The sequence below is a fragment of the Diorhabda sublineata genome, chromosome X (genome assembly GCF_026230105.1).
Source record: "Diorhabda sublineata isolate icDioSubl1.1 chromosome X, icDioSubl1.1, whole genome shotgun sequence".
Taxonomy (NCBI): Eukaryota; Metazoa; Arthropoda; class Insecta; order Coleoptera; family Chrysomelidae; genus Diorhabda; species Diorhabda sublineata.
The window spans coordinates 33,322,104-33,350,080 of NC_079485.1; the positions used below are offsets into that span (position 1 = coordinate 33,322,104).

The 27,977-nt window shown below is 31.4% G+C and overlaps 1 protein-coding gene across 2 annotated transcripts; it reads right to left on the reverse strand.

The window, feature by feature from the left end:
- LOC130451733 (arrestin domain-containing protein 17) lies at positions 1-27,010 on the reverse strand. 2 transcript variants are annotated; one of them, XM_056790949.1, is made up of 6 exons: positions 26,775-27,010; positions 11,631-11,747; positions 11,221-11,438; positions 7,524-7,638; positions 5,748-6,001; positions 1-499 (listed from the first exon to the last, which is right to left on the reverse strand). In XM_056790949.1, exons 1-6 carry the CDS (start codon positions 26,893-26,895, stop codon positions 323-325), a joined length of 1,002 nt encoding a protein of 333 aa, XP_056646927.1. In that variant the 5' UTR covers positions 26,896-27,010; the 3' UTR covers positions 1-322. The 2 variants fall into 2 exon arrangements, with proteins under 2 accessions (XP_056646927.1, XP_056646926.1); XM_056790948.1 differs by having other exon boundaries at positions 7,524-7,653.
- Positions 27,011-27,977: the final 967 nt, after the last annotated feature.

The window sequence follows — 27,977 nt, forward strand, 5'->3', positions numbered from 1 at the left end:
CTGTAATTTATTATATATTTATTATTCCATAAAAATAGTAGTCTTAAATGAAATTAAAGTTATTTACAATATAAGTTAAGTACTAATTATATGGCATTCTTTGTTAGATGAGATAGCCTTAATAGAATTTTATATTTAAGGCATTTTTTCAAGATTGTCTTAGTGAAAATCGTTCAATATTAATTTTTTTTTCAACATCAACATTAAAATAAATCTTGGTTTTTCTTGATATAGTTCAAGTAATTGGGAAAAATGGTTCTTAAGAGGTGAGTATAAGGCCCAAGTACTAATAATGTGTGCATACATATATTTAATTGCATATTTATATTTGCGCAGGTTTATCCTCTAGCCATGGCCTGAATATAGGAAGAGTAGAAGGATAGTGAGTTCCTGATTTGTATCCACCTTCTTCATCGTCGGAGCGAAGTGGATAAGTTGCCATCATAATTGGTAACTGAAGTTTCACTTCTTTCTGTAGACTCTTGGGTTGTACAATAAACTGAAAATAAAATTATGAAAAATTAAATAATTGAGTTTTTGTGGGTATAAAAAATTAAACAGTTCAAAATATACCAATGAAAATCAACTAATAAGGAGTGCTTAATAATTTCGCATTTCTAGGTTCTGCTCCCGCCGTTACTGCGTTATTATCTTGTACACATTATCCTTTTAAATAGTTGTTAGTGGAAAAACATATAGGAAATACTTTTGTACGTTTTGTTTCGTTGTTTTGTGATAAATTTGTTATTGTTGTGAAATATGAGGATGATAATATTGTTACGAACAAGTCCAAGACATGGGGCGTGAAGCCGGTCCTGTCCGGTTATAATGAAATTCTAAAGTCACGGCACCCTTGATATAATTCTTATAAACAGCGGTGTATTTTTTATATTTTTTTTAGAACTAATTTCCAGGAAAGTCTTTTTATTTATTTGTTTTCTTTGTTTATTGTCTAGAATTTTTGAGACCTACACTTTGGATATATAAACGAGTTTGTTAAGCAAAATTAATCAGTTTATAACAAATAGTCATAGGGAACGTAACGAATTAGAAAAGTAATCGAAGAATTTAAATAAATTATAGTTAGTTAAGTGTTAGTGGATAATCATTTTTTGTATCCGTTAAGTCTAGAGTTAGTGTTTAAATGAATTAAATAAGTAAAAGACATTGTTCATAACTTCACCCCACCGATAGAAATAGTATAAAAAAACATTATATTCGTGACAGGTGTGGGGTATTGTAAATAGTGACATAAACGTGGCTAAGAGACTTGGTGACCTAAAAGTGACGGAACTGAAAGCCGAACTGGAGAATCGCGGGTTGGAAACGTCTGGTAAGAAGAGTGAATTAGTAGAAAGAAAGTGGCACTGGTAGGTGAAGGTTTTGATCCAGAAACATATCTATTCGATAACGAGTCTTCTACCTTCATCTCGTGAATGAAAAACGAACTAGAAAATGTCGACATTGAAAAATGATATTTCTTTCAATATAGATTTCGAACATGACGGACGATATTTTGACCAAAATTGACGAAAAAATTTCTACCATGAAAGATGATATTTCGACTTTGAAGAACTACGGTTAATATTAACGAGAAGGTTTCGACCACGAAGAGTGAAAATCGAATATCGAGATAAAAAGGCAAGAGAGAGAGGGTCGAAAACAAAATATATTCTAGTATAAGAAGAGAAGAACGTACAAACGAAATCCTGTTAGACAGAAACACTACTCAAGATCGAAGTTAATTGGACCAATTACGTTGAACAGTTTAAGGTAGCCCCTAGAGTGAATAATTGGTCCGATAAAGAAAAAGCAGTGAACTTGACTGAACTGATTGCACTGCGAGGAGATGCCTTAGATGTACTACAGACGATACCTCTTGAAGGAACTGGTGACTTCGACCAGCTGAAGAAGAAGTTAGACATGTGATATTGTCACGAACATCTAGAGCACCTATAGCTGAAAACCGAAGGCAGAAGTACGACGAAACTCTCCAAGAGTATGAATTAGACATTGCCCGACTTGTCCTGTCTGCTTTATTCGTCAGCATCAGAAAAAATAGTGGAATTTTTGGGTATATGCGCGATCATGATATGCAGAGAACCCATTCGAATGTCGATGTCCTGACTACTGCTCTTGAAAATGAAGCAGTCACGATGGTTTCATATAACAAAGTCAGCAAATTACTAGATCGTCAACATGAAAAAAGGTATGGTTGAGAAGAAGCCAAGGAAGATTCGATGCTGGAATTGCTAAGAGCTATGGCATGTACGGAGTTCGTGCAAGGGTCCTACGACTTTCGCAAATGTGCCACAGGCGCAGGAAAACTAAAACGGGTCGACTACGAGGATACAGCACCGATCCAGTCTAGTTTCAAAGACCCTCTCATATTGATAGCTTTTCTCAGATGTCTCAATGACAGTGTATATGTGGTTGGAGAAGTGAGGGGAAGGAATATACTCTGCTGGTAGACAATGGAGCAACTAGAACCCTTATAGGACCGGATCTGATAAGTTACTACTAATCAGGATTCGACTACGGACCGTCAGAGGCAAGAGTGCCAACGTTTACGATGAAACATAAATATAATTAGTAATTGGTGCAGAGAAGTTCACACATAAAGTAATCGTAGCTGACATTGACCAAGACAAAATTTTGGGAATGGACTTTAGAAACAAAACAAGTGAAGTGGGTTCTGAAGCAGTATTTCTTCGCCCATCTAATGTGATAAATGTAAACGATAACCCTATTGCTATTGAAAAGGAAGCGTACCAGTAACGTTTATAGTCCACCAAACGACGACAACCAACAATTTCCATAACCGATTCGAACAAACCAGTAACTGGTCAATACCTAAATCGAGCCGAAAAAGGAGAATGGGGGAATTTGTCTTGCAGTATCGAGACCTATTTATATCAAAAGGAGGGAAGACTGATGAACATCAGCCGTCAAACACAAAATCGATATTAGTGATGCCAAGCCAATCAGAGAACCAGTTTGCAGACTACCAAGATAAAAAATAGAAGAAGCGGAAAGAATAATTCGAGAAATGGAAGAGGTTAAAGTAATAGAACCATATACTAGACCATGGGTGCCTCCAGTAGTATTCGTCAAGCAAAAAGATGGGACAACGAGATTCTTTGTGGACTATAGTCAGTTACACAACGTTACAAAGAATGACAGCTAGGAGAAAACTGCTTTTATTACCGGATCTGGATTAGGGCTATTCAATGTTATGCTATTCGGGCTTTGTTATGCTTTCGCCACGTTTGAAAGATTGATGGAAAACGTCTTGAGGGGATTATCTTGGAAAACATGCCTGGTTTATTTGGACGACATTGTAGTATTAGGAAAGACATTTGATCAACATCTAAATAATTTAGAAGACGTATTCAAATAACTTTAAGTATCCCAGCTCATACTAAAAACAAAGTGCTAGATATTCGAAAACCGACTCATCTATCTAGGTCATATAGTGAGCAATAAAGGCAGAGGATCCAGAGAAAATTGCATCCATACAGCGATGGCCGCAAGCTTCAAGTTAGGAGTTAGGATATTTAACCAGAGAGGGATTGAGTTACTTTTACAAGTATCCTCCCTTCCTTATCCGGATTGACCATGCAGCACTCAAGTGGTTGATGCAGTTCAAGAATTCCTAAGGCCAGATCATTAGATAGATTAAACGCCTTCAAGAATACAATTTTGATATCGAGCCGGTGTCAGCCATCGAAATGCCGACTTCCAATACCTAAGGAAGTCGTAGTTTCAAGAACTACAGTGGTCAACGAAGAATAGTTTTCCACAAAGATCGAAGAAGATCAGGAGAATGATCCTCACCTAAAAATCATTCGGTACTGTAATAAAGAAAATCGGCGACCTACCTGGCAAGAAGTGTCTATATTTTCACCGACACTAAAAGCAATTAGGGTCAGTGAGCCTCAATTGTCCTGAAAGAGGGCCTTTTAAAAAGAATCTTTGAGAACAATGATGGTTCCGAAAAGAAAAGTCAGCTAGTCATACCAAGAATGAGAGTAGTCGAGGTACCGAAGAAATTACATGACAGTCCATCGGGAGGTCGTCTGGGAGTGAAGAAAACCCGTCAGCGAGTTTGTGAAAGATTTTATTGGATTAACAGCTCCGCCGATGTGAAGGACTGCTGTGAAAAATGGATGACTTGTGCTTCGAATAATGCACCACATCGTAAGAAAAACGCACCCATGAAACAAGAATAATGTTGAAAGCCCTTTCGAAAAGATTGCTTAGATATCGCTGGATCATTTCTGATGATAGAAAGTGGTGGTAAATACATCCTAGTTGTGATGGATTGTATTAAAAAATGTCCGGAGATTTACGCGAATTATAATCAAGAGGCCACAACTGTCGCGGAAGTATTGGTGAAAGAATTTATCAGCCGATATGGTGTGTCCTTGGAAGTTCACAGCGATCAAACAAGAAACTTCTACGGCCATGTGTATAAGGAAATCCGTCACCAGGTAATGAAGGAGACTAGAACGACCGCCACAATCCACAATCAGATAGAATGGTCGAGAGAATGAACAGGACTATTGGCATATATTTGTCAAAAAATCCAGCCACTAGAGAGATTAGGATCATTATCTATCCCTATTTGCGATGGTTTATTGATTTGCTATTAATGAGTCCATCTATGAAGCACCTGCAAAAATTCTGTTTAGACGTGAAATGACGCTTCCGTGTGAACTAGAATTTAGCTGTCGATCTGAAGAAAATCTAGCGGGGGCCGATTATATAATCCAATTGAGAAGGACAATTGATTATATATACGAATTGGTTTGCTCAAATCTTCAAGTTGCTAGCGACAGAATGAAAAAGCGATACGAATCGGAAGCTATAGACGGCGGTTTAAAAAGTGGGGGATAAAGTATAGCTTTACAACTTCGACGAGGAAAGAAGGATTTTCTCCAAAATTACACATATCATGGAAAGGTACATACTTAATCAAGAAAAGGATCAATGATGTGATCTATCGCACAAACAAGATCTCTCGAAAAATCGAAAGTAGTCCACCAAAATCGGTTAGCGTCGTTCGAAGGAGACCTTAATCTACAGGAAGGAGTGACCATTTGTTTGGTACAAAATATTCTTTAAATTGCAATACTCTTTGTTCCACAAACATGAGGAATATAAAATTTAAGAAAATTCGGAAGACAGGAAGTTAATGTAAACGCTTTACCAAATTACTTACATTATTGTAACAAACTCATATCAATGAATAAATAATTTCTTCATTCCTTTTAAAGAAATACCTCATACACAAATTTAAATTATTCCTACATTTCTACCACTTCTTGTAAACTTTGAGGAGATTTGGTTCCAGCTCACACTAAACGTAGGTTCAAAATTATTTGGAAAACACTTTCAATAATATAATTATTTTCGCATGATGGGATAAGATTATTAGGTTCACTAATTTATTTTTTTTGTTATTTATAAAACACTTTTATCGTCGGTGGGGTTTTGAAAGAGATACAAATCTCAACGAAAAAATTTAGACATCATTTCTCTGTTAACACAAAAAGACCTTGTGAAGTTATTATGACATATCTTGAAAATAATGAATTTCTATGCTCATGAAATTACAGAGAGTAGGATAATCAAAGGGTATAGTCGAGATTATTATAATTTATGGGAACGTTGCTACTGAAATTTACTTCGGTAGATTGGAATTACATACAATCGAATACATTTTTTGTAACAAAAATACTTACATAAACATCATAATTAATTTTAATGAGATGGCATCCTCTCAGATTAGTTGGAGGTAAAGGTGGAATGTACAAATGCTCATTTATCCATTCATCTTTTTCGCCAGGACGGATTTTTCCTCGTGAAAGTGATGCTAGTTCTCTCTTTTCTGATTGTACAACTTTTCCCCTGGCCATATATGTTATGGTTTCTATCAAACATGCTTTTGTACTTTTTATTGTAACTCTACTTCTGTTGTACACACTTCCAGATATTCCTAAAATTCCCTTCTCACTTATATTTGTAAGAAATAATTTCAAAAAGTTGATAGTTCATTCAATTGTACATATGAGTTTTATATAATTGTTGTCCATTCCTTATCAACGTTAATATAATAAAAAAATTGTTAAAAATTTTTGAATTATTAACTTTGTAATAACCTGTAACTTGGACTAACTTAGATCCGTAGATGAGTATTTTTAATGGCATCTATTGACATTCAAACATAATGAGTACAGGGTGTTCCAATTTAGATGTAATATTTAATGGTTGGTTTTGTTAATTGGTAACACTGTTATTATTACACTATTTTTATATGATGTGCAAAGTTCTAGATAAATAATGAAAATGGAAAATATAATGACTTGGGGCGAAATTACTCTGCATCCATTTCTTATTCGTTCTCTTCACATTTGAAAAATTAGTTTTAAAAACTTTGTTTTTTAGGTACCTTCATAAAATAAAGTACAAAAGATTGAGATTTTGGGATCTTGGAGACCATTCATTTTGTTTCACTCTACCTATCTACCTGCGTGAAAATACATCATCAAGATACTGACGAACAAAATAGGCCTTGCGGAATGTTTCTATAGAGGAAAAATAGCATGTACAGAGGATTGGAAAAAAATTAAGTAATTACGAGAATTCCAAACGTCGAACACCATTGAGTGTCAAAGAATATTAGTTCTATAACTTGATTTCCTATAATTTCTAACCAAACGTTCACTTTTCTGGGCCTTGCTTGGCCTTCCAAACCAAATGTTCTCTATTAGAATGTTGTTAGTATCTAGTTGATCCATAGTTTGTTCAGAAAACTGCTGTGTCGTATTAGTAACTTCTGGAGGATTTTTAGTTTGTGGGGATACAATTTATGTGCTATTGACGATTGTCTTTCAACATCAGAAGATATCTGCCTGTTAGAAATATTAGGAGTTTCTTATTGCAGCATTTTGATATTTTTACTAACCGCGGTTTGTCAATGAGTATTGTTTTTTTTGTTGCAAGAGGGTTTTCTATAATTTATTTATAGTACTTCACGCTATCGGTGGAAGATCAGTATATTTTTTTCTGAATAGATGTCTTACTTCCATTTGCGTTCTGGATTTATATCCATATCCAATCATTTGTAGAATTTTAATTTGTACATTTGTACATTTCATTTAAATGAATTATATTGAATGATTTCACTAGAAGTGATTTTGCTATTCATCGATTTTCTGAAATTATTTGTTGACTTACGCAGCACATACTTCATTAGTGCATGTCAAAAAAGTGAAAATACTAATCTATGGATCCGAGTATTTTTCCTAAAAAGTTAATGATTGATCTATTGAATTTATTCTAAATTACAGATCCGTATTGAACTATTAGTGACTGTTTAATAAACGTTTTAATAATTCTCTCTTTTTAGTCTAAATGTATCAATTAAATGTAGACATTTGATTACTTGTTGTTTTTTCAAATGTATCCGAAGTAAGAGATAATTTTATCTTGTTTAGTTAAAAAAGACATTTTCTCACCTATACTTTCACCTGGTACATATCCTCCTCTATCTAAGGTAACTTTACATAATACCACCCCAGATCCAACACAGCTGACTCCAAATTTGTGTTCGACTTCACATCTAAATGTTTCCTGATCCGAAACGTTCTATATTAGAGAATGTATAGAAAAAATGTAATTAGCACAGAGGAAGACAGCGGAAAGACATGCGCAGATTAGAAGAAAATTCGTATTTTAGGAAATTTTATAGTAAAATAAAATTTTTGGTCATTCATATAGGTCTACTGTTTGAGTTTTTGTAATTCATAGGCTCGAATTAGTAGTTTTCGAAAAATTGAATCATCGTTTTTAATAGTCTAAAGTCTTCTAAATACACATGTGGTCATAAATTTGAAATATTAAAGAATACCAAACATGACTCACAAATGTTTCTTTTAAAATGTAGACCATTTGCTTGAAAGATATTAACAAATTGTGATGCTAAGAATAACATTAAACTTGATTTTGGCATATTAGATTAATACTGCTACTAAAACTTAAATATTGCTTTATTGAATTGTAAATTTAAGCCGGTCTTAACCAATCAATGATTATTTCTATTTTACAAGACTTTAGTCAACTTGAAGTGGCGAAAATTGTAGGCGTTATTTAAGTTGCCGTTTCGAAAATTAATGGAAAGCTTCAAGAAACCAAGTACTGTGAGAATCGACCAAGAAGTGGGAGAAAAAGATGTACACCTGAAGCATAAAACTGTCAGATGACAATAATTGCACGAAAGGAGGCAATTACCATATCCAGGGAAAGAACTCTTGAAAAACAATCGGTGCAACGTAGAATACCTTTGAGGATTTTTAAGGTGACTTATGAACAAAAAATGCAAGTTTGTGTTGGAATCAGGGCTCTAACTAGAATTTCGTGATGTTCTCTGATGAAAGCAGAATTGGATTGGTTTCTGATTCAAATATGTGTTTCTGAACTTGTGAATTAAATATCAAACTATTTATCATTCTATGGCAATAATAATAAGAAAAATCGCATAAGATTTTTGTATGGCAACCAGAATCCTTCTTAATCATTTTATCAGTTGATTTAGAGATATGAGTATAATTTAAATCAGGTGAAAGTAGTATTGTCATGCTTTTTGCTGTTACCAGTTTATTACCAGAATATTTTTATAAAATAGACTATTCCAGAGCTTTCAGGTGTTAAAATCAAGTATCAAAAGTGTGAATGCTGAATGGCCAAAACTTTTTCATTTTATACGATATATTTTGAGCTTCAGGATAGATACATGTGGAAACAACTATTTGTAATAATAAAATCCCCACTACATGATAAATGGTGAGGAAATTGCTTCTCCAGGGAAAATATAGTATAGTGGTCATGATAGAAAGTGTGCTCTCCCAGTATTTCATGTATAACTAGTGCATACCATCACCTTGAACATCTTTTCACACAAAATCTAGTTCATGCAACTAAGAATTCGCTATTTACCAAAATGTTTACATTGACGGCTTCTATTTTTTACTTATTAATTAACAATTTAAAACTTTTGTTGCAGGAGATCCATTTTACCGGTTGGAAAATTTACCAAAATATCATTTATGTAATACGTAATCGATTCTAATAATATGTAAACGTTTTTGCCTGCTCTTGTGCGAATGGAAAACTTGATAGATACAGTTTTTTGAGAATTGAATATTAAAAATTGATTTCATATTCGAATCTATTTGGATATAATTACTTTAGATGTTTTTGAAAGTAGCGTTCTATTTTAGTTCAATGTCTTTGTCTACAACAATAATTGTTGTAATAGTCGATAGCTTTAAAATATAGTTTGCACTCTTATGAGTATGTATTTGTCAGTCATAATAGCATTACAGTTATGGCAAACACGACTTCTGTAGTATTGCTAATTAAAACTCTGAAAAACTTTCCGAAGAGATGGTTGGATATTGTGATGTTTTGTTATAATTTTGCGTCATAGAAATTGTGATTTCTCGAGTGTTGTTGGAACTGGAAGGAATCTATGATTTGAGGTAACTGTGCAAGCGACGCCGATGTTAGTTTTGGAGGCATCATTATATTGGATTATCGTATACTCTTGATAGAAATATGTTTGCAGCTGATTATCAATATGATCTATTACTTAAGACTTGAGATATATATTTATTAGACATACTGAATAATTCGTAATACAATCTAGTATTATTATATTCTAGATGAGAGGTAATTGAAAGAAAACCTCATGCAAGGTTAACTTCTGCTATCACTACATCAACTCTAAAAATCACATTTTTTGACGCGGGTTTCGATAAATAACCAAATTACTATCTCTCTCACTTGGCCTACCTATATATACTACATTTTTCTGCCAATTAACTTCTTCATGGAAGAAACATTAACAGATCTCTTATTTTGCTCTACTTCTTGTCACAATCATTCATTGTTCCAAAATGTAACTGGAATGCCTCACTTATCAATATTTTATGTTAAAAGACACTGTTTATATCAATTACTTGATTACAAATTAGAATTTTAATTTATAAATTAATAAATATGTCTCATTCTTCATAATATCAATTTTATACAATTCTGACATAGTATAATAATTGTGTTTCAATTTACTGCAAAATCGACAATTTTCGACCTCGTTCAAATCCTTTACCTAAAAATTTCAAATTATTATATGGGTTACTTGCCAACCGGTAAAAATGATTTTTTCACTTTTGTGTATCAGTACAAATTTCAATTTGAGAGTTTTTGAAAAACTGATTGCCTCCACCAAATAGATTTTCCAAGCCCAAGCATAAGAAATCGTATACAATTACCAGTGAAAAATCAACAAGGTGAACTATTTACATACTATTTGAGAACTTTAAAAATGGAATGAAAAACCAATGACATCGTTGTATATACATTTATTAATCACTATACTTTATTGAAATAACAAGTATAACCAATATTCTTTCACGATGACGATAAGTTTTGAAAGCAATAGCAATATTTCTTTTGTACTATATTTAAATATTCTATTTTTTGTAAAACCGTTAAAAAAATTTAACCGATCTAATCATTCTTTAAGAGATCCCCGAACGTTAATTAAACTTTTACTGAGAGCAAGCTTACCAAATGAAAACTGTCAAAGAAGTCCCCAATCCTCAAGATCCTGCTATTGAAGTCATAAGAAATCTCTCTAATACAATAATGTTACCGACAACTATAATTTTGGAGGGTTTATCAAGAGAAACTTTAAACATGTTCAACTCTTAATTTGTACTAAAAAAGAAGATATGTTGATTCTAGCGATTTGTAATTATTTTATACAAACTCATACTAGCGATAATCACATTTAATTTGTACATTAATTTAATTTTGTTATTGAAGTAAATTCTGTAAACTAAATGAATAAAAATGTCAAATGATCCTTCATTCCTCCTTTTTCAATCATCGTGAAATACGAGAAACAGAAAAGTTTATATCTACAAAGTAAGAACTGATCCAATATTTTTTTTATATTAATAGCTACTTGTTTCTATCATTTACTTTTTTTAAGATAAGAAATGTAGCATTAACCACATTTTGTAGATTATCAAAAGTTGTAAATGATGATGAAAAACAGTATTTAGTAACCACTGGTGAGTTTCTTTTGAACCACAAGTATTACAACCAGTAATCAATAATGTTTTCAAGTATCTTTTGATTCATACTTACTCCTAATATGGAAGGTTCCAAATTTAAATCTATCGGGTTCATAACAATAAAAACTTGTTGGTTTTTATGTGTCAGTCCATTAGGTTCTCTAAGGGCAGATTTACAATAGTATTGTACCCATCCGTGTTTACCTAAAAAAGTGGATGGGAGGCCCAATGGCAAACCCAATTTAAATGGAAAACTGTGGATACCTGGAGACAAGACCGAGGCACCTTGTCCTAAAATAATTATTAGAATTATCGAATATTATACCATCATCATAACCTGATTTCAATAAAGTGAGCATTGAAATTTATGACGCATCATAATCGAGACTAATACCTACTGATTGTTTCAACAACAATTATTTATTATGTTATAAAAAGTTATCATTTATTTTGTTCCTGTATAAATACAAATTTTAAGAATACCTGGTTCTCCTAATAATCTCATTCTAAAATCGATATAGTTTTCTCGATCATGCACCCTCTCTTGACGAGAAGTTTTGACACGAACTATCCCTTCTCCAACGACATGAAAATGGAGACCTGCAGCAAAAAGTACATAATTATCTTATACTTGTACTAGATAGAGAAGTGCAGATATTTTTGGGATATATTTGAGTTTACAAGAATAATGTAACCACTATTATTTTTTCGGCTAGCTGTGAAAGAATGCACTACTATTACATATACAAAATATAATTATTCAATTTTTGTCTATTTATAAACAACAAAATATCTACTTATTCATGACTTCTTCAAGAAATTATAGAAAAACCAATCAAGTAGTATGCACTGGAAGAAAGTGAATTGTAAGTAGATAATTCACAATTACTGTTATTGACCCGCTTTAGTTGTAAAAATTAAAATCTACTAATTTCATCTACATAAAAGAGGAGAAATAATATTTTATAATGGAGTTCAATTTAGAAAAAAAAACATTAATTGTTGGCTGTGAGACATATAAAAAATTTGTGGAATATTCTTAGGTTTTATTCCTTACTTCTTGTTGGATAATATTCCAGTTTTCTGTGAGAGATCCGGGTACCACCGACCACCGTAGTTTTATATCAATATTGTGCTGATTCAACAAATCCATTGCAATTTTAAAAGTATATGGACGAGCATTATCTTAAATAAACAAAAAGCTAGGACCCATAACTGCTGCATATGGAATATCGAAAAGTTGTGTCATAAGACCGTACGCCCTAACAATAATACTTCTCCAAATTATGGTTTTACGGCCTTTATAAAAATGGGTTTTCTGGTAAATAGTTTATACGACTTTATTCAATCCCAGCATGTACTTGTTTCGATTCTAGATAAATTACCTATCAAGATTTGTCTCTGATTAACCAATAAGCCTAATTGAAGATTGTCCATAAAATTTGTTCTTGTGACCACACTAAGCGGATTTCTTCGCTTTAGTGGTGGAACTTTTAAAGCGAATCTTGCACGTAGGCTCCTCTCATGTGATCCTCGAAACACTTCATCAGCTGACACTTATATTTGGTAAGTTCCTTGTGGTTTAATTAAGCTCAGGAACAGTAACATTTTAATTACTTCTAGTAGTCAACTGCAAAGAACGGTCTTATCAATACCTCATATTGATTCAACCAAACTCCTATGTTCATAAGCTATGTTCTCTTTCCATGAATAATCAATGACGATTTCCTCAGACTCTTTTTTGACAAAAATAAGATTTTTGCTTTCTCACTAAGATCTTTAAAAAGATATCGAAGTATTCGTTGGAATTTTTTTGCGAGTAAGCTTTGAGTAGCCTACTGCAAAATCGCATATTGTTCGGTTGAAAGATTTACCCATTAACCGGTCTGTTTATTCAACGATCTCTATGTACAGTGACACTGATTTAATTAACTATTTCTGCAGTAGTTACAGTAAAAAACAGTCTCGGCATCATACGTATTCATCTGACCCTTATTAAAACCACAGAATCACTTACAAATCATTCCATGGAACCGAACACTATCAGAATAATGTTTATGCAACTTTTACACGGTTTCTTCAATTGTTTCTCAGGTTTCCATGATAAAGTAACAAGCCAAATTCTTTTTTCTTCATACTTACCCAACAAACAAAATAGTTTTCTGTTTTCTTAGTATTTTAACTATAAGATAATTGTTCCATTCTTCAATTTATTTCACTATCAAAATAAAGGTTCTCTATGAGCAACATTCGCTTTTTGACAACAACCTAAGCGATTTCTTATGATACTAGAGGTTATTTAGTCATCCAAACCTAAATTTGCAATATTGTCGGATTCATAAAATACTAAGAAATATTTTTATTCTGTTCAATAGATCCTTTGGGTTGCTGTGTATATGATACTCTAATATATATGTACGTATATGTATCTATCTAAATATTTAATTTATATTTTTTCGAATGTAATGAAAAATTGTCATTTGTCACATTTTTTGTTCCATTTCTGGAGCCTCATCCTCCCCATAATTGAAAATAAATGGATGCAACATATTTAAGAACAACTTTCGTCCAGTTATTTTTTGAAACAATTCAATGCAGTTGTATCATCAAATGATGCAACTCTATTTATTTCTCCACGTATTCCAATGAGAAGGAATAATTTATTCATTGATGATGATGAACATACTACAGAATGATTATAAATAAAGAAAATCGAAACATTATTACCACACCCATAACTAAAATTGTCAGTTCAACAAAGAATAAAACAATAAAAATGTAAATTCTTTCTCAAACTAATAGAAGTTTACATACTTGAGGATTTGAGGTTTTAGGTTCACTATTAAAAAACGAAGCATGTATTATCATATTAATTCTATTTACTATGATTAATTCTATGAAATATATTCAGAATATATTAATGTAAATAATTGTTGAAAGTTGGAATTTTTGGAACTGTTGGTGATATTCATACTGAACACCATGTTTACTCTACCACTACACCAACACTCACAATTATGTGACGCGCGTTTAGATAACCAAGTTATCGTCTTTAAAGACTAAAGGTAAACTGCCTTACCTTACCCTTAGCAAACTCAATTTTTTCCTCTGAAGGAACCTAAATACGAGAACCGAATATTTTCAGTTATTGCGAGATCGTCTATTTGAATTAAAATTGCTGACATTATATTGCCATTTTTGAACTTTTTGGTCTCTCATGATCCTGTCAACGATTATTACTTCCTTGAACTGCAGACCAGTTTTGAATATTTGAAATGGCACAAAGAAATGCAGCCATAACTAATTACCGCTGGCCACCACTTTACTGCGTTAACTAAATGGAAGTCTAAAAATATTTTTTCAGCAAGGCAATTTTTGAAGTTTCTCCCGATCCATCCTTTTTACTGGATGGAAATCCCATCGGACATGTGTGGAATATGATGAGAAGGGGACTGTCCAGTTTGCACTTCTCCTAATACACACTAGCACAGTTAATGCACGATGTTAAAGTTTTTGATGTGAGGCTATCTGAGTACTAAGAAATGAATAAATTATTCCTTCTCATTGGAATACGTGGAGAAATATATATATATATATATATATATATATATATATATATATATATCAATAAATATTACGATTATTACTTCCTTCAACTCCAAACCAGTTTTTTTGATGTGAGGCTATCTGAGTACTAAGAAATGAATAAATTATTCCTTCTCATTGGAATACGTGGAGAAATATATATATATATATATATATATATATATATATATATATATATATATATATATATATATATATATCAATAAATATTACGATTATTACTTCCTTCAACTCCAAACCAGTTTATATACAAAAAATATCAGTGATAATAAGTTTGGCTGACAGGTCTATCCAACTATCAGATTTAGATGCTTAGCTATTTAAAAAGCAAAAACTGCATTGAAAAAAACAATAATTCTCTGGATAAAATGATAAACGACATATTCAAAAAAAGGATAAACAGAGACTCTACAATAAATTTAAAAATAGAACAGAAACGAAAGCATTTTACCTTACCATATGTACAAGGACTTTCCCAACAACTATCAATTTATTTTAATAAATATGATATTAGTATAAGTCGTAAAGGACATAATACATTATCCAAATATTTCAAACTAAAATCTAAAACACCAAAAAACAAAAGAAGTAATATTATATTTCAAGTGCCTTGCACTAACTGTGACGCTGTCTACATAGCGTAGACCTCTCAATATTTAGAAAATAGACTAAAAGGTCATCAATACGATAAAAAAAATAAAACTGCGTTAACGAACCATGAAGTATCAAAAAAACATAAATTCAATTATGAAGATTGAAAAATTCTTGAAACGGAATATAATACACGAAAAAAAGAATTTTTAAAAATAGTTCACATTCACAAAAACAAAAAAGCTATAAATGATAAAAAAGACCTAAATAATTTATGTAAAATTTAAAGCTCTATTTTGTAAATTAAATACTTTCATACTCAAAAATTGGACCCTAAAACCACTGTTGCAGTGAATAATTTATAATTCTCCTGAATTGATTGATAATTTCAATTCCAAGGAATGTTGTCTTCCAGTCTTTTCGGTCAATCCGATTAATAATAGAATCAATCTGTTTGTACTTATTATTTACTTCATTCTCTTAATGCGTGAATGAATTGCCGATCTTCAAGAATAGGCTTCAATTTTTCAGGTTTTTTAAGAGAATGTATTGAAACGTCTGTTAAATCTTTGTTCTTTTTTCCATTTAATCTATTCGCATTTGTCAAATGATTAGTTATGTTTTTATGGTTTGCTATATTTGTTTATTAATTTACTCCTTAACTTACTTGACGCGATTTATCATTGATAGCATTATAATTATTGGGAATAGAAACTCAACTCTATGGAGTCTGAAATTATTAGACGAATTTATTAGAACATGTCATGTAACAAGATTAATTTTACAAAAAGCGACAAAACTCCCATTTTTCACAATATTTATTAACACAGTCAGACAAAAAATGTTTAATTCAAAAAAAAACAAAATTTTTAACGATAAATATATTTTGTTTTCTTTTAAATTCTATTCTACATTTTTTTTCACAAAGCTGCTGACTACATTACTATTACTACAAATTTTGTCTATATTTGCTGCCATTACTACACCGACTCATCAGTTAAAATTATTCTGTTGCATTTATTTCAGTTATGCGGATGGAAACGTAAACTTTCGCTTACTTACATAATTTTCTCTAAGATATCCCTAAGCTAGTAACCTATATATACCTACACAATTTCTGCAATCAATTATTAATATTTATCTACCATTTAGAACTAAATAGTTTCGACACAAATTGAGGTTAATAATTTTCAGGATATACTGATATGTTTTAGGTTAAGTATATACATTCGTCCTAGCAATTTCTAGTCTAAATTTTAAGGCATTATTATGAGTGAAGTGGTTAGTCTCAAATTTAATGGTTCCTGTAGAACGATTTGTATTGCTTTTAATTCAGATATTTAGTCTGAATCTGTTTCGCTACAGAATTTTTTCAAAGTTTGAAAACGGTCAATTGTCAATGAGAGCCAGGTATCCAATTGACTTTTGTCATAATAATATAATTTGATATTTACTCTGGGGGGCTTTACCTTTTTCAAGGTACTCATGTGTATCTCAAAATATGGGGTCATAAACATACATGTTCAGTTACTGCCAGGAATTGTCGCAGAAATCGTGTTTTATCGATTAAACAGATCCAATCAGTAGTCTGTGATATTTATCCATGGTGCCTATTTAGATCAATTGACATTTTATACAACTGTGAAGCCGTGAAGCCATTTTTTTTATTAATATTAAATATATAAATAGAACTAATGGACACAAACAGACATACGTTAATCTCTATTTAAAAACTCAAAAAATACCTGATCTCTTTTAACAGTCTCCTAGAAGGGTATACAGCAAAATCATTTGAATTATCTCATAAAGGACCTAAGCTTCTGGAAAGAGCCTGCCGAAATATTTTCATCCAGATTAAAATAAAAAATTCACATTATGTATGTACTAATATCACTTTTTACTGTTAAAGAGATAAATATCTCTCGACTTTTTACGCTAACAGCTTTAAAAAATTGATACATATGTTATAACATGAACATGAGAGTTCATTATTATCCTCAGAATTGGAGTGATTGTAATTAGAAACAGGGCAACGAGTCTATCAGGAGATCAAAATTATGGAGAAGTGATATAAAGAACGATGGGAAATTCACATGATGGTCGATTTCTGCTGGAGCCCTCGGTGAGACTACCTTACTCCATGTTGGAAAGTAAGTTATATAAAACAATTTTAAGTAAAAAGTGACTAATAACAAAAATTTCCATGAAAATTTTTAATATTTAAATAATCGTTAAACCCGAGTATATGAGAATTCTGATATTCCTTGTATATAATCCAAGGCGAAACTTTAATAAAATGTAGGTTCTAGTAAGAAGTGCCCACACTTGAACGGACAAGTTGTGGTTAAAATAATTTGAATACATTGAAGGACATTCCATATATATGAAGTCATCGATTTATCTACAAATGTTAACTTATCTCTGTATCTTTTTATTAAAAATTTTTCATGGTAAACGGAGTAGAATGAAAATTAATGGATTAAAATAGATATTAACAGAAATTAGGTTAATTTTGAAAGTTATTTTCCTGTGTAAGTTTTCAAATTGATAATTAAAATGATCTTTTCAGAAGTTGATAAATATGATTATATGGTATGTAAAAAATTTATGCTCAGTATGAATTATTGTTCTCATCTATTAATGATAATTAAATAATGATAATCAAAATCGAGAAAACAAATGCACACAATTTTACATTGAAAATTATGCCACGCTTGGCGATAACTTTTATAGACTGTTGGGAAATATTTTAGAAAAATGCGTATTTTACAGAAATTCAATAAATCACAATATTTTTAACCGAAACGATATTTTGCAATGGGGTTATTTTAACTGTTTATCTATTTTTGTAATTTTCTTTCTTTGCATCTGTATTAAGTAATCAAGTTCCATATACTTTCTAATAATAACTTGCTAATTCTCTATTGGTGGTGGATTTTTCTTGTTCGCTCAAATCAGAATATTTGAAATAAATTGACACTCTCATGCAGTTTGCTGGCTTGAATCTTTTTTTTACCAGATGCTACTTATTTGGCTTTAACCTCCGAAATATAAAGGTTATTAAGATATGAAGGTATTTGAAACCCGTTTTTAGTGCCTTTTGTTGCACACTAATATGTTACTGTGGTACATGCATACTACCTCTAGAATCAAATTCTTCTGATTTCTTTGAAATTCATCCAAGACTGAAGATAACAATCAAATTAAACAAGAAAATGTGAGATAAAACATTGATAGAAATATTTCAAAAAAATTAGACATATACTAAAGCTATCTAGAAATAGGAGTACTTTGTACATGACTATTAGGATAATTACGGGCCAGTAAGTTCGTGATTTCTTGATCAGGCTTATGATCTAACCTAACCATCTGCTCTATTTAGGTTATGTTATGACTACCTCTTGATTCAGACAGAAGATATCGAATGTTCTATGCGGCCAGTTAAGGCATTAGCACCCGAAATCATTGAAGAAACTAACAATGTAGTAGAGATTGAATGTGCGACAGATTGTGGAAACTATAAGTACTTCATATAGCTTAGTATGTCAAATTTTGAATGATTGCTTCGGTATGAGTTTAGCATTGTTCAACCGCATTCGTGGATGACAAGTAGATAAACTTCAATACACTAGAAACTGAGCAGCAGTGGACTTCTTCAGATGAATTGATGCCAAAGACGACATCGTGACAATTTTCTGAGTACAATCTACATTGACTGCCTTCAAAAGGGTAAAATAATCAATGGTAATATTATACCAATTTATTGGATCCATTTAATGACGACTGCTTTTAGCCAAGAAAAAAAGTGTTTTTGCACCTGAGCAATGTAAAGGTACATACATAAGCAGTTGACAAATATTCATGAATTGGGCGAGGAATCCCTCCACTCTCTACCCTATCCTCCAGTTTTCGCGCGGATTGACTATTTCTTGTTTCTAAACCTGAAGAATTGAGTGAGTGATGAATAATTTGACTAAACGATGAAAGTATCTCACAAGCAAATACTCATTTTGATTATATTGAAAGAATATCCTTTTTTCAGAGGGATACAAGATTTTTGTATTCGAAAACCTATGTTTCAATAAAAAAGGTATAAAATTATTGACCCTCCTCTTTATAGAAAATAATATTTACATTTAATACAATTATTGCGGTTGCGTATTTTACTACAGTGTTATTTATTTATAATTCATTGTGTTTTCTTGAGTTAATGTTCTTAAAAACGGATATTCGACGTTTCGTTTCTATCCAAAGATAGAATAGACTGCGGTAAAATAGGTTCATTCAATTCTGGCCAGTAATAAAATTGAGAAATGTTACTTTACTCGTCATCATTGTTTACTGTTACAAACTGTATTACCTCCTTTTTATATTAATGTGTTTTACTAGATCGGCGATTATATTCTCTTTCCGGAATCCGATAACCATTTTAATATTTCAAAATTGTCTAATATCTCAATAGTTACACGGAATATTTTCCTAGTGAATTTTCATTTTAAGCGCAATAAGCCTCGACAAAGTTGTTTTACATGCACGTTTAGAACACGAAATTGAATTTTTTTCTGTGGACTTCATTCACTTGACATATTTTGAAGAAAATTATTCAGAGGAGAAATTATTTAACTTTTTCGGCCTTTTAAGCTCAGTAGCATCTAGGGGAAAATTTAATGGTTCATAAGCTAAAGAATAGGAAAATTTATATGAAAATATATGCAAGCCATCGGTTGAAATCGATGTGTTTTATATTTATGTAAATATTTGTCATTCGACAAAAAAATTCGAGTATAATTACTGAAGTTCTTATAATAACACTGTTAAATTCTAATCTTCGAATACGAATATCTGTGAATATGAAAAATAAAAGAGATGAAATATTTTTCTATAGCCGCGGGTTGAGTTTATCTTTTCAGTACGATCGTAGCCACATCCAGATGCCTCCAGAACAGGTACCAAGGAGGACAATGTGGTATAAATCAACGAACGTATAACGATAGACCGACGATTAAAGGTGTGTGAGATATCTGAGTAGACATTTCAAAGGATGACGTGTGTCATATTCTGCATGAAATGTCGTGAAAATCGACGGAAAATGAATCCATTGATACACCAAGCACCAAGAAATAGTCGAATCAGTGGACTGGACCCGGCAAATGTGCTCCAAAGACTGCCTTTCACCCGGAAAGGTGAACGGCTGTGCTAATCTGATTTATTGGATTGATTCGATGACAAATTGCCCTACTGCTGCATGTCTTGAAGAAAGAAGTGCTTCTCCGCCATGATAATGCACCGGTTCCCACCTTCGCCCTCGCCATGGCCTAATTCGTTTGGGTAGCTGAGGATCATGTGTAGCGAACTAAATGGAGACTATATTAGGAAGTGAGGATTTGTTAGTACACTCTGATATTTATAAGTATTCTAAATTATTTGCAAAATATTCAGCCACCACTTTTGGCTGAATGAATCATGTATGACATACTGGCAAATTAATGTATAACTAATTAGCTACATCCACAAAACACACCAACAGTTCTTATGCTTCTAAATTCATTTAAATATCATAATGCAACTTAATACACATCAGTTAGCTGCCTTCACATGACTATTGACGACTTGGTACCTCTAAAGCCAAGTCAAAATGACAGAGCACACTACACTATAGGACTAACACTGTTATTAAGAAACTGATCAAGTTTATATGTATTTTTACATTGTATTTTGAACATAATTTTAGTCCTCAATGATGAATACAAAGTATTCGAAAACTCGGTATAAGTATTAAAAAGAGTAGACGGTGTTTGATCTGTTGTAATCCCTCAACCAAATCGCTTATATATATAAAATTTAACAAAATTTAACTAAAAAAATTATAATATGTCGAGGTGCTACTCATTTCTGGAGCATGTGAAAAAAAAACATGTTAGCGGTCCAGCTTCGCTGAATGGGACCGTTCTTGGAGGTAATTGGAAACATTTGCATGATACCTTTGCATAATATCTGGCTAGTATTGAAATGATTATCTCGAAAACGGTTCATAAACGATGCTTAAGTCGGCATAACAGTAACTGCCCTGTTGGAAAACGTAATTGTTGTTGCGTAGAATCGTTACCGTATCAAGGACGGTTCTTTGATGAGTTGGAACGAATCTATAAAAAACGCATCTATTTTTATCTACTTGATCGAAAAGATAAGAGTTAGTTTTTGAACGATATTATCATCTTTAACTGAATCACATTTTGAATTATACGATTCAATACGATTTCTTGAATAAGATTATATCTATCTTTTAGTTTTGGTATGTTCTGAAAGGTGGTTGAATTTTATTACTGAAATATAAAAATAGAGTAAATATAACCTTTTCCTTCTATCAAAAAAATTTTTGGGAAGGATGATTTCATAACAATAACAATATCAGAAAAATCCAAAGTGAGTGCGAACAACTAATCTTGAATCGATGTTTTGGTTTATTTATCGAATTACAAGTCGATTCGTTCCAATTTTTATGAAGGAATATGAAATACTTAAATTTAATTCAAAATACTTCAGTAATATTACTTGAAGTTATACATATAAATGAAAATAAACAATAAATTGAGGACGACTTAATTTGAAACAAATTGTCAAAGTGTTTTTAAATTTCAGAAAAATTGAAGACTATTTGAACTTCAATGTAGTAGACAGAATTGAATTTCATCCCGATTTTCGCCAGAGATAGCAGTTTGCAGACGATTTATTTTACGTGAAAGTTTGAGGCATAATCAGAAATGTTACAAATTCAAATCTTCATTTTAATTAAAAACAAAAACTTGCAGAAAACATAAAAAATAAAAACACGTTATTATTGACTCAATTGTCATACTGTGTAGTGATTATAATTCCGATGATTTCTTCCAAAATTATATTTGATTCATGTTACAAATCTGTAATCTTTTGCTTTCACTGAAATTAAATTACAAAAACAATAAAATTTTCTGCAATTTTTCTGTTTTCAAACAACTCAATGGAATTTCGGAATTCAATTCCTCCATTCCAGCTTTTAAGTAATTATCGGAATTAATCAGCATTGAAATGTTCAAATTAAATTCCATCAATATCTATCGTATGATTTCACTCGGTAAAATGTAGGTCCCATATTTGACATTCAAGGTAAGCTGACAATTATTTAAAAAGTTTAAACATCTTCAGTTCTACAACCGATAACCTACTTTTAATAAAACAAGTTATACCAAATTGAATGGTGTTCACTATTGAGGAATTAAATTTAATTTGTAATTGATATTTTATAATCCAAATATATACACGAGAAGTCTGTTAGAGAGAGTGATCAACTCAAAAACTTGTAGGATAATAGATTTTTGTTTATTAATTTTAATTTGATGCGTCTTTTTGCTCTTATTTTTCAGAAACATAGTACTTTCAAGAGTTTGCGAATTTTTGTTTGTTGATCGTAAATGAATCTTTAGGTATTTCTATTTTATGTGGAATTTATACATTATGAATCAAGTTTACCTTTTCAAGTACATCACCTACAATTATTTCATAGAGTAAGTTTATATTTATCGATTATGATAAAGACTGAAAATAGATCACTTGATATTTCTAGATTTTAATAATAAAAAATATATATTTAAGCAATGTTAAAGTTACTCATTACAAATTACTTAGACAAAATTGACTGATAATAATAGTATACTTAGGATGATTTAGTTATAATTTTATTGAAAGGAAATTCTGTATATCGTTACATTTTTTCTGTGCTTAATGGAAAAATATACCTAGCCTACATCATACCGTTCTTTAGTTTTTAAACATCTTTATGTTAAATTTCGAAAAATTTAACAGTAAAGTATATTTTTAAAATGACAACAGTTGTTTACGATAGGTAATGATGTTTCTTCTGTAAAAGTATCACAATGTGTGCAATGAATAACGGCTTCACGTGAACTTAAAAAAACCTATTAGTGATCTGAAAAACAAATCATTCAAAGATTAATGGAGAACCAGTCCAGCACTGCTGAGTCCCACTATTCGTTATAGAAAACTATCATCAACATAAAATAAAAAACCAGCAACAAAGTCATAACACCACAGTATAAGAAATCTCTAGCACATCAAAGCAACATAGCCATATTAACATATAAACTGACACTTATTCACAACCATATCCAACGTACAAACAGGTAACAAATGAGAACAATATAATTGAATTCCTATAAAATACTTTTACAAATCAACAGAAAACTGTGAACTAATTGACAGTTGATATCAGGAGTCTAAGGAAAGAACTTACACAATCTAACTAATTCAATAATTAAGAATGGTCCAACTGTATAAAGTAGCACTCTGGAAGGCAAATGGGTTAGCTAAATATAAGCAAAAGCTCGAAACATGTTTAACAAACAATAAAATAGATATACTAGTAATATCGGAAAGTCACTTCAACAAGACAACATATTTTAACATTAAAAATTTTATAACCTACTACACCGTACACCCGGACCCTAAGAAAATAGCTAGAGAAGGTACATCTATACTAATCAAACAACACACAAAACACTACGAATCAACAAAGTATCACAAAGATTCCCTACAAGCCACAAGAATCGTGATTGAGGATTGGCATGGTCTCCTACCAGTATCAGCAGCATATCACCCACCAAACTATCCTGCAAGAAAAGAGGAACTCATAGGATTCTCCAACGAAGCAGGTTTCTAGCAAGAGGTGACTATAATGCCAAAAATACAATCTGTTGTTCAAAACTGACTGCTTCAGGTAGGGGTAGAGTGTAATATAGCACCATGCAAGCATTAAAACTGAACCAACTTTCTACCTACTTACCAACTTACTGTCCAAGTGACCAAGATTAGCTTCCAAACTTATTATATTTTTTCATTGCTAAAAGTATTTCCACTGGATACCTCGCAATAGAATCAAATCTAGATCTATCTTTCGACCACGCAACATTAATTACTACAATTAGCGGCACAAGATGAACCAACTAAAAATATTTTAAGTATCTAATTGCATTCCACTCAAAACTTGCTCCCGTGAAATAAAAAAACTTACTAGTGATCTGAAAAGCAAATCATTCAAAGAAAACTTAGAAAATCTGTCCAGTACTGCTGGGTCCAACTATTCGTTATGGTAAGCTACCAGAAACATAAAATATCTTGAAGAATCAATTCCATAGAAATAATGGACAAAGCCAATAACACTTCGTAGGTAATAAAAGGAATTTTATCTCAGAAAATGGACGATACCTAACGTCTCACTAATGCTGAAGATTGTTTTTTAAAGGAAATAGCCTCGGACGCGATAGAAACGTACAAATGTTCAATTTTACTAATTGCGGAATGAATTACCGTACATAATATTCCCTGCACAAAATTTCAAGGTAAGATTGATACAGGTAGTACAAAATCCTTTGTAAGAACTAAAATTGCGAAGAAATATTTTTCAAAATCAACTGTGAAAAAAACATTTAAAGTAACGTTTGATTTACGTTTAAGTTAGAAAAATGATTGTACAGTAATTTCATCTCCAAAATATTTGCATCAAAAAATAAAATAAATTTAGAATATTCTATATTTGAAGTCCACACTCATTTTACCTGCTTAATAGGTTTAGATAATCTGAAAAAAATTTATTTTATTCATAACATTTTATTCACTCCTTCTAGTAAAATAAAAATTATCTATTTTGAAATCAGAAACAAGAACACGAATTGTATAGTAGTGCTTCGACGACCTGAACAAATAATATTAAATTGAATATTGAGAATATTGATAATGGCGATATAATTAAACCGTATACAAAGATAGAGAAATTAGAAATACTCGAATATCTAGCAAACACAAAAAACACTCAAGTCATTTGCGCTATTTTAAATTCATGTGAGTGATATTTCAGAGTAGATTTGAGTACTCGTTTAGAGGTTGAAGAGTTCGACGAATACGAACAATCCTCGAGCCCAAATTTTAATGCTATTTATGTAGATAAATTCAAATTTGATATAAAAAACGTTCGAACAGATCATATGAATTGTAAAGAACGCAATGCTATTCTTAGATTACTTAAAGAATATTCAAATATTTTTCATGTTGATGATCAATTAAAATTAAAAAGTAAAATTAAACATCAAATAAAAACCACAAACGATGTACCTATTTATTCTAAGTTGTATAGATATTCCAAAAGAAGTCCAAAATCCGATACAATTTATGAGCAAAATATCATAAGGCATCCATGATCATTTTGGTCAAGTAACAACTGGGTTGTTCCCAAAAAATTAGATTCTACTGGTAAACCAAAATTCAGAGTCGTCGTAGATTATCGCAAGCTTAACGAAATAACTGTTGGAGATAAATATCCACTACCAAATATAACTGATTTATTGGATAAATTAGAATGTTGCCAATACTTCACCACCTTAAATCTTGCATCCTGGTTCCACCAAATTGAGATGGCTGAAGAGGATATACCTAAAACGGCCTTCACTACTGAAAATAGCCACTGGGAATTTCTAAGAATGCCATTTGGTTTGAAGCAACGTTTCAAAGAGTAATTAACATTTTAAGAGATATTCAAAACGAAAAGTGTTGAGTGTTCTTCTTTTTCTACTTCTTGGATATTATAGGAAATTTATTGAATATTTTTCGAAACTTCCTAAAACTCTAATTAATCGCCTTGAGAAAAATGCGGTAAACGAGCTTGATTATATTAATTGTTTTGACACATGCAAAAATATGTTATTAAATGGCCCTATTTTACAATACCCGGACTTTATCCGTCCGTTTAATCTCCCTTCTCACGCCAGCAATGTCGCTTTAGGCACTGTTCTTAGCCAAGGGAAAATTGGAAATGATTTACCTGTGGCATATGCTAGCTTAATGAGTCTGAAGCGAACTACTCAACAATTGAATAGGAAATCCTTGCAATTTTCTGGGCCATGAAATATTTTCTGGTTGCTATTTAAATTCTTGCGTTTCCATTATTTAAATTATGAATTTTTATAGATTAGATTAGGTGAGGTCCTTATGAATGGAGTTGAATATTTATTGGTATGAAAAATTATTTCATTGCACATTCATATTCGTATATGATGAAATAGTCTAGCATGTTTGATTCCAATTAATAAATAAAATTGTAAAACTTTTGAGTTGTATCAATATTTTAATATTAAATAGAAATTATCCCGGTTTCTATTTGCTTTTTCAATCAATATCCTGAAACATCATATCGTTAGATAAAAACATATGAATTCTATTTATGTTTCGACACCTATTACATTTGGGTCAAAATCAACCTTAATAAAAATTTTGAAATTCAAAGACTGCCATTCAGAATAACATTACGAATGAGTGGAGTAATGGATTTTTAGGAGACTGACAGTCCACATTCTTTTATTGACAGGGCTCATCAAATATTCTTACCAAGTGCAGGTGTATCATCCTGAAGTTCGATAAGAACTCGGCCTGATAAAAATTGTCCAGGAAAATATAACAGCGACGTGTTATCAAATAAAATGAGAAATTTCAGTAACTTTCTTGACATCTTTAAACTTGTTTTACTCTATCACTCATTTGTATCGAGCACTATTGTTTCTATGGTAATATAACAACACTTCTTGGCTTATGACATTTCTCTTAAGACTGAGTTGAGTGTACCTACCTGCACCTGCGGATTTGACGGCTACTTTTGATGTCTATTAAGTGAGGGAAATTCAAGGCCTGAATCATGTTTGTTGTTTTACTTTATTCATAGATATTGAATTACAGGTAATTATAAACATAGATAAAAAATATTAAAAGATACTTATTCAGTAGTCAACCGAGTTATTTATTTTCTGGAGAGTTTATTAATGAAAATCAGTAGGACAAAATATGACAGTACTATTACATAGGCCACCAGTATAACATCCAACTTGTATTATTCATCAATTCCACAACATTGTATATGAACATTTAATTATTAATTCGCATCCGACTATTTTATGTGAGTAATTTAATAGAAACAATAAAATCTATACATTTTTACAAAGGAAACTGTAAAAGAATAATGTAGACGGGAATATGAAGTACTTCGAAGATCCTTTAAAGTTTTTTCTTATTATTTTAGAAATATTAACACTATTTATACAACATTGTGAGAAATTCAAATAAAATTATTATTTTTGTTAGTTTTGAATTGCGATTGATTGTCATTTGCTAATATTTTTGGTGCCACTATTATACTCGTAAGAAGATATTTTTGGAGCTTGAGAACCAAAACATATCTTCTATAAAAAGATGGATGTGTTGGTGCTCCAGCTTGTCTAGAAAAGGGAAAATAAATACCTACGTTATATAGTGAAATGTTATAATCAATAAATATTGTTCAACTTTTAGATTAGTAGATTCATTTGGCGAAAATAATATACAATAGATAGCTAATAATTGTCGTGCAGCGTGGAAAGTGTGAGAATTTATTACATATTTTTTATCAAGTTAACACGCTCGACTTACGCATCATCTCCCGTCTACCGCACGACTGACAGTTGTTTTCTGCTACTAATTGACATCAATTTTGTATGAGAACAATTTCACCCAAATGTAAATAATAGTTTTCGTGTCTAGTTTAGCGTTGATATCTCTAGT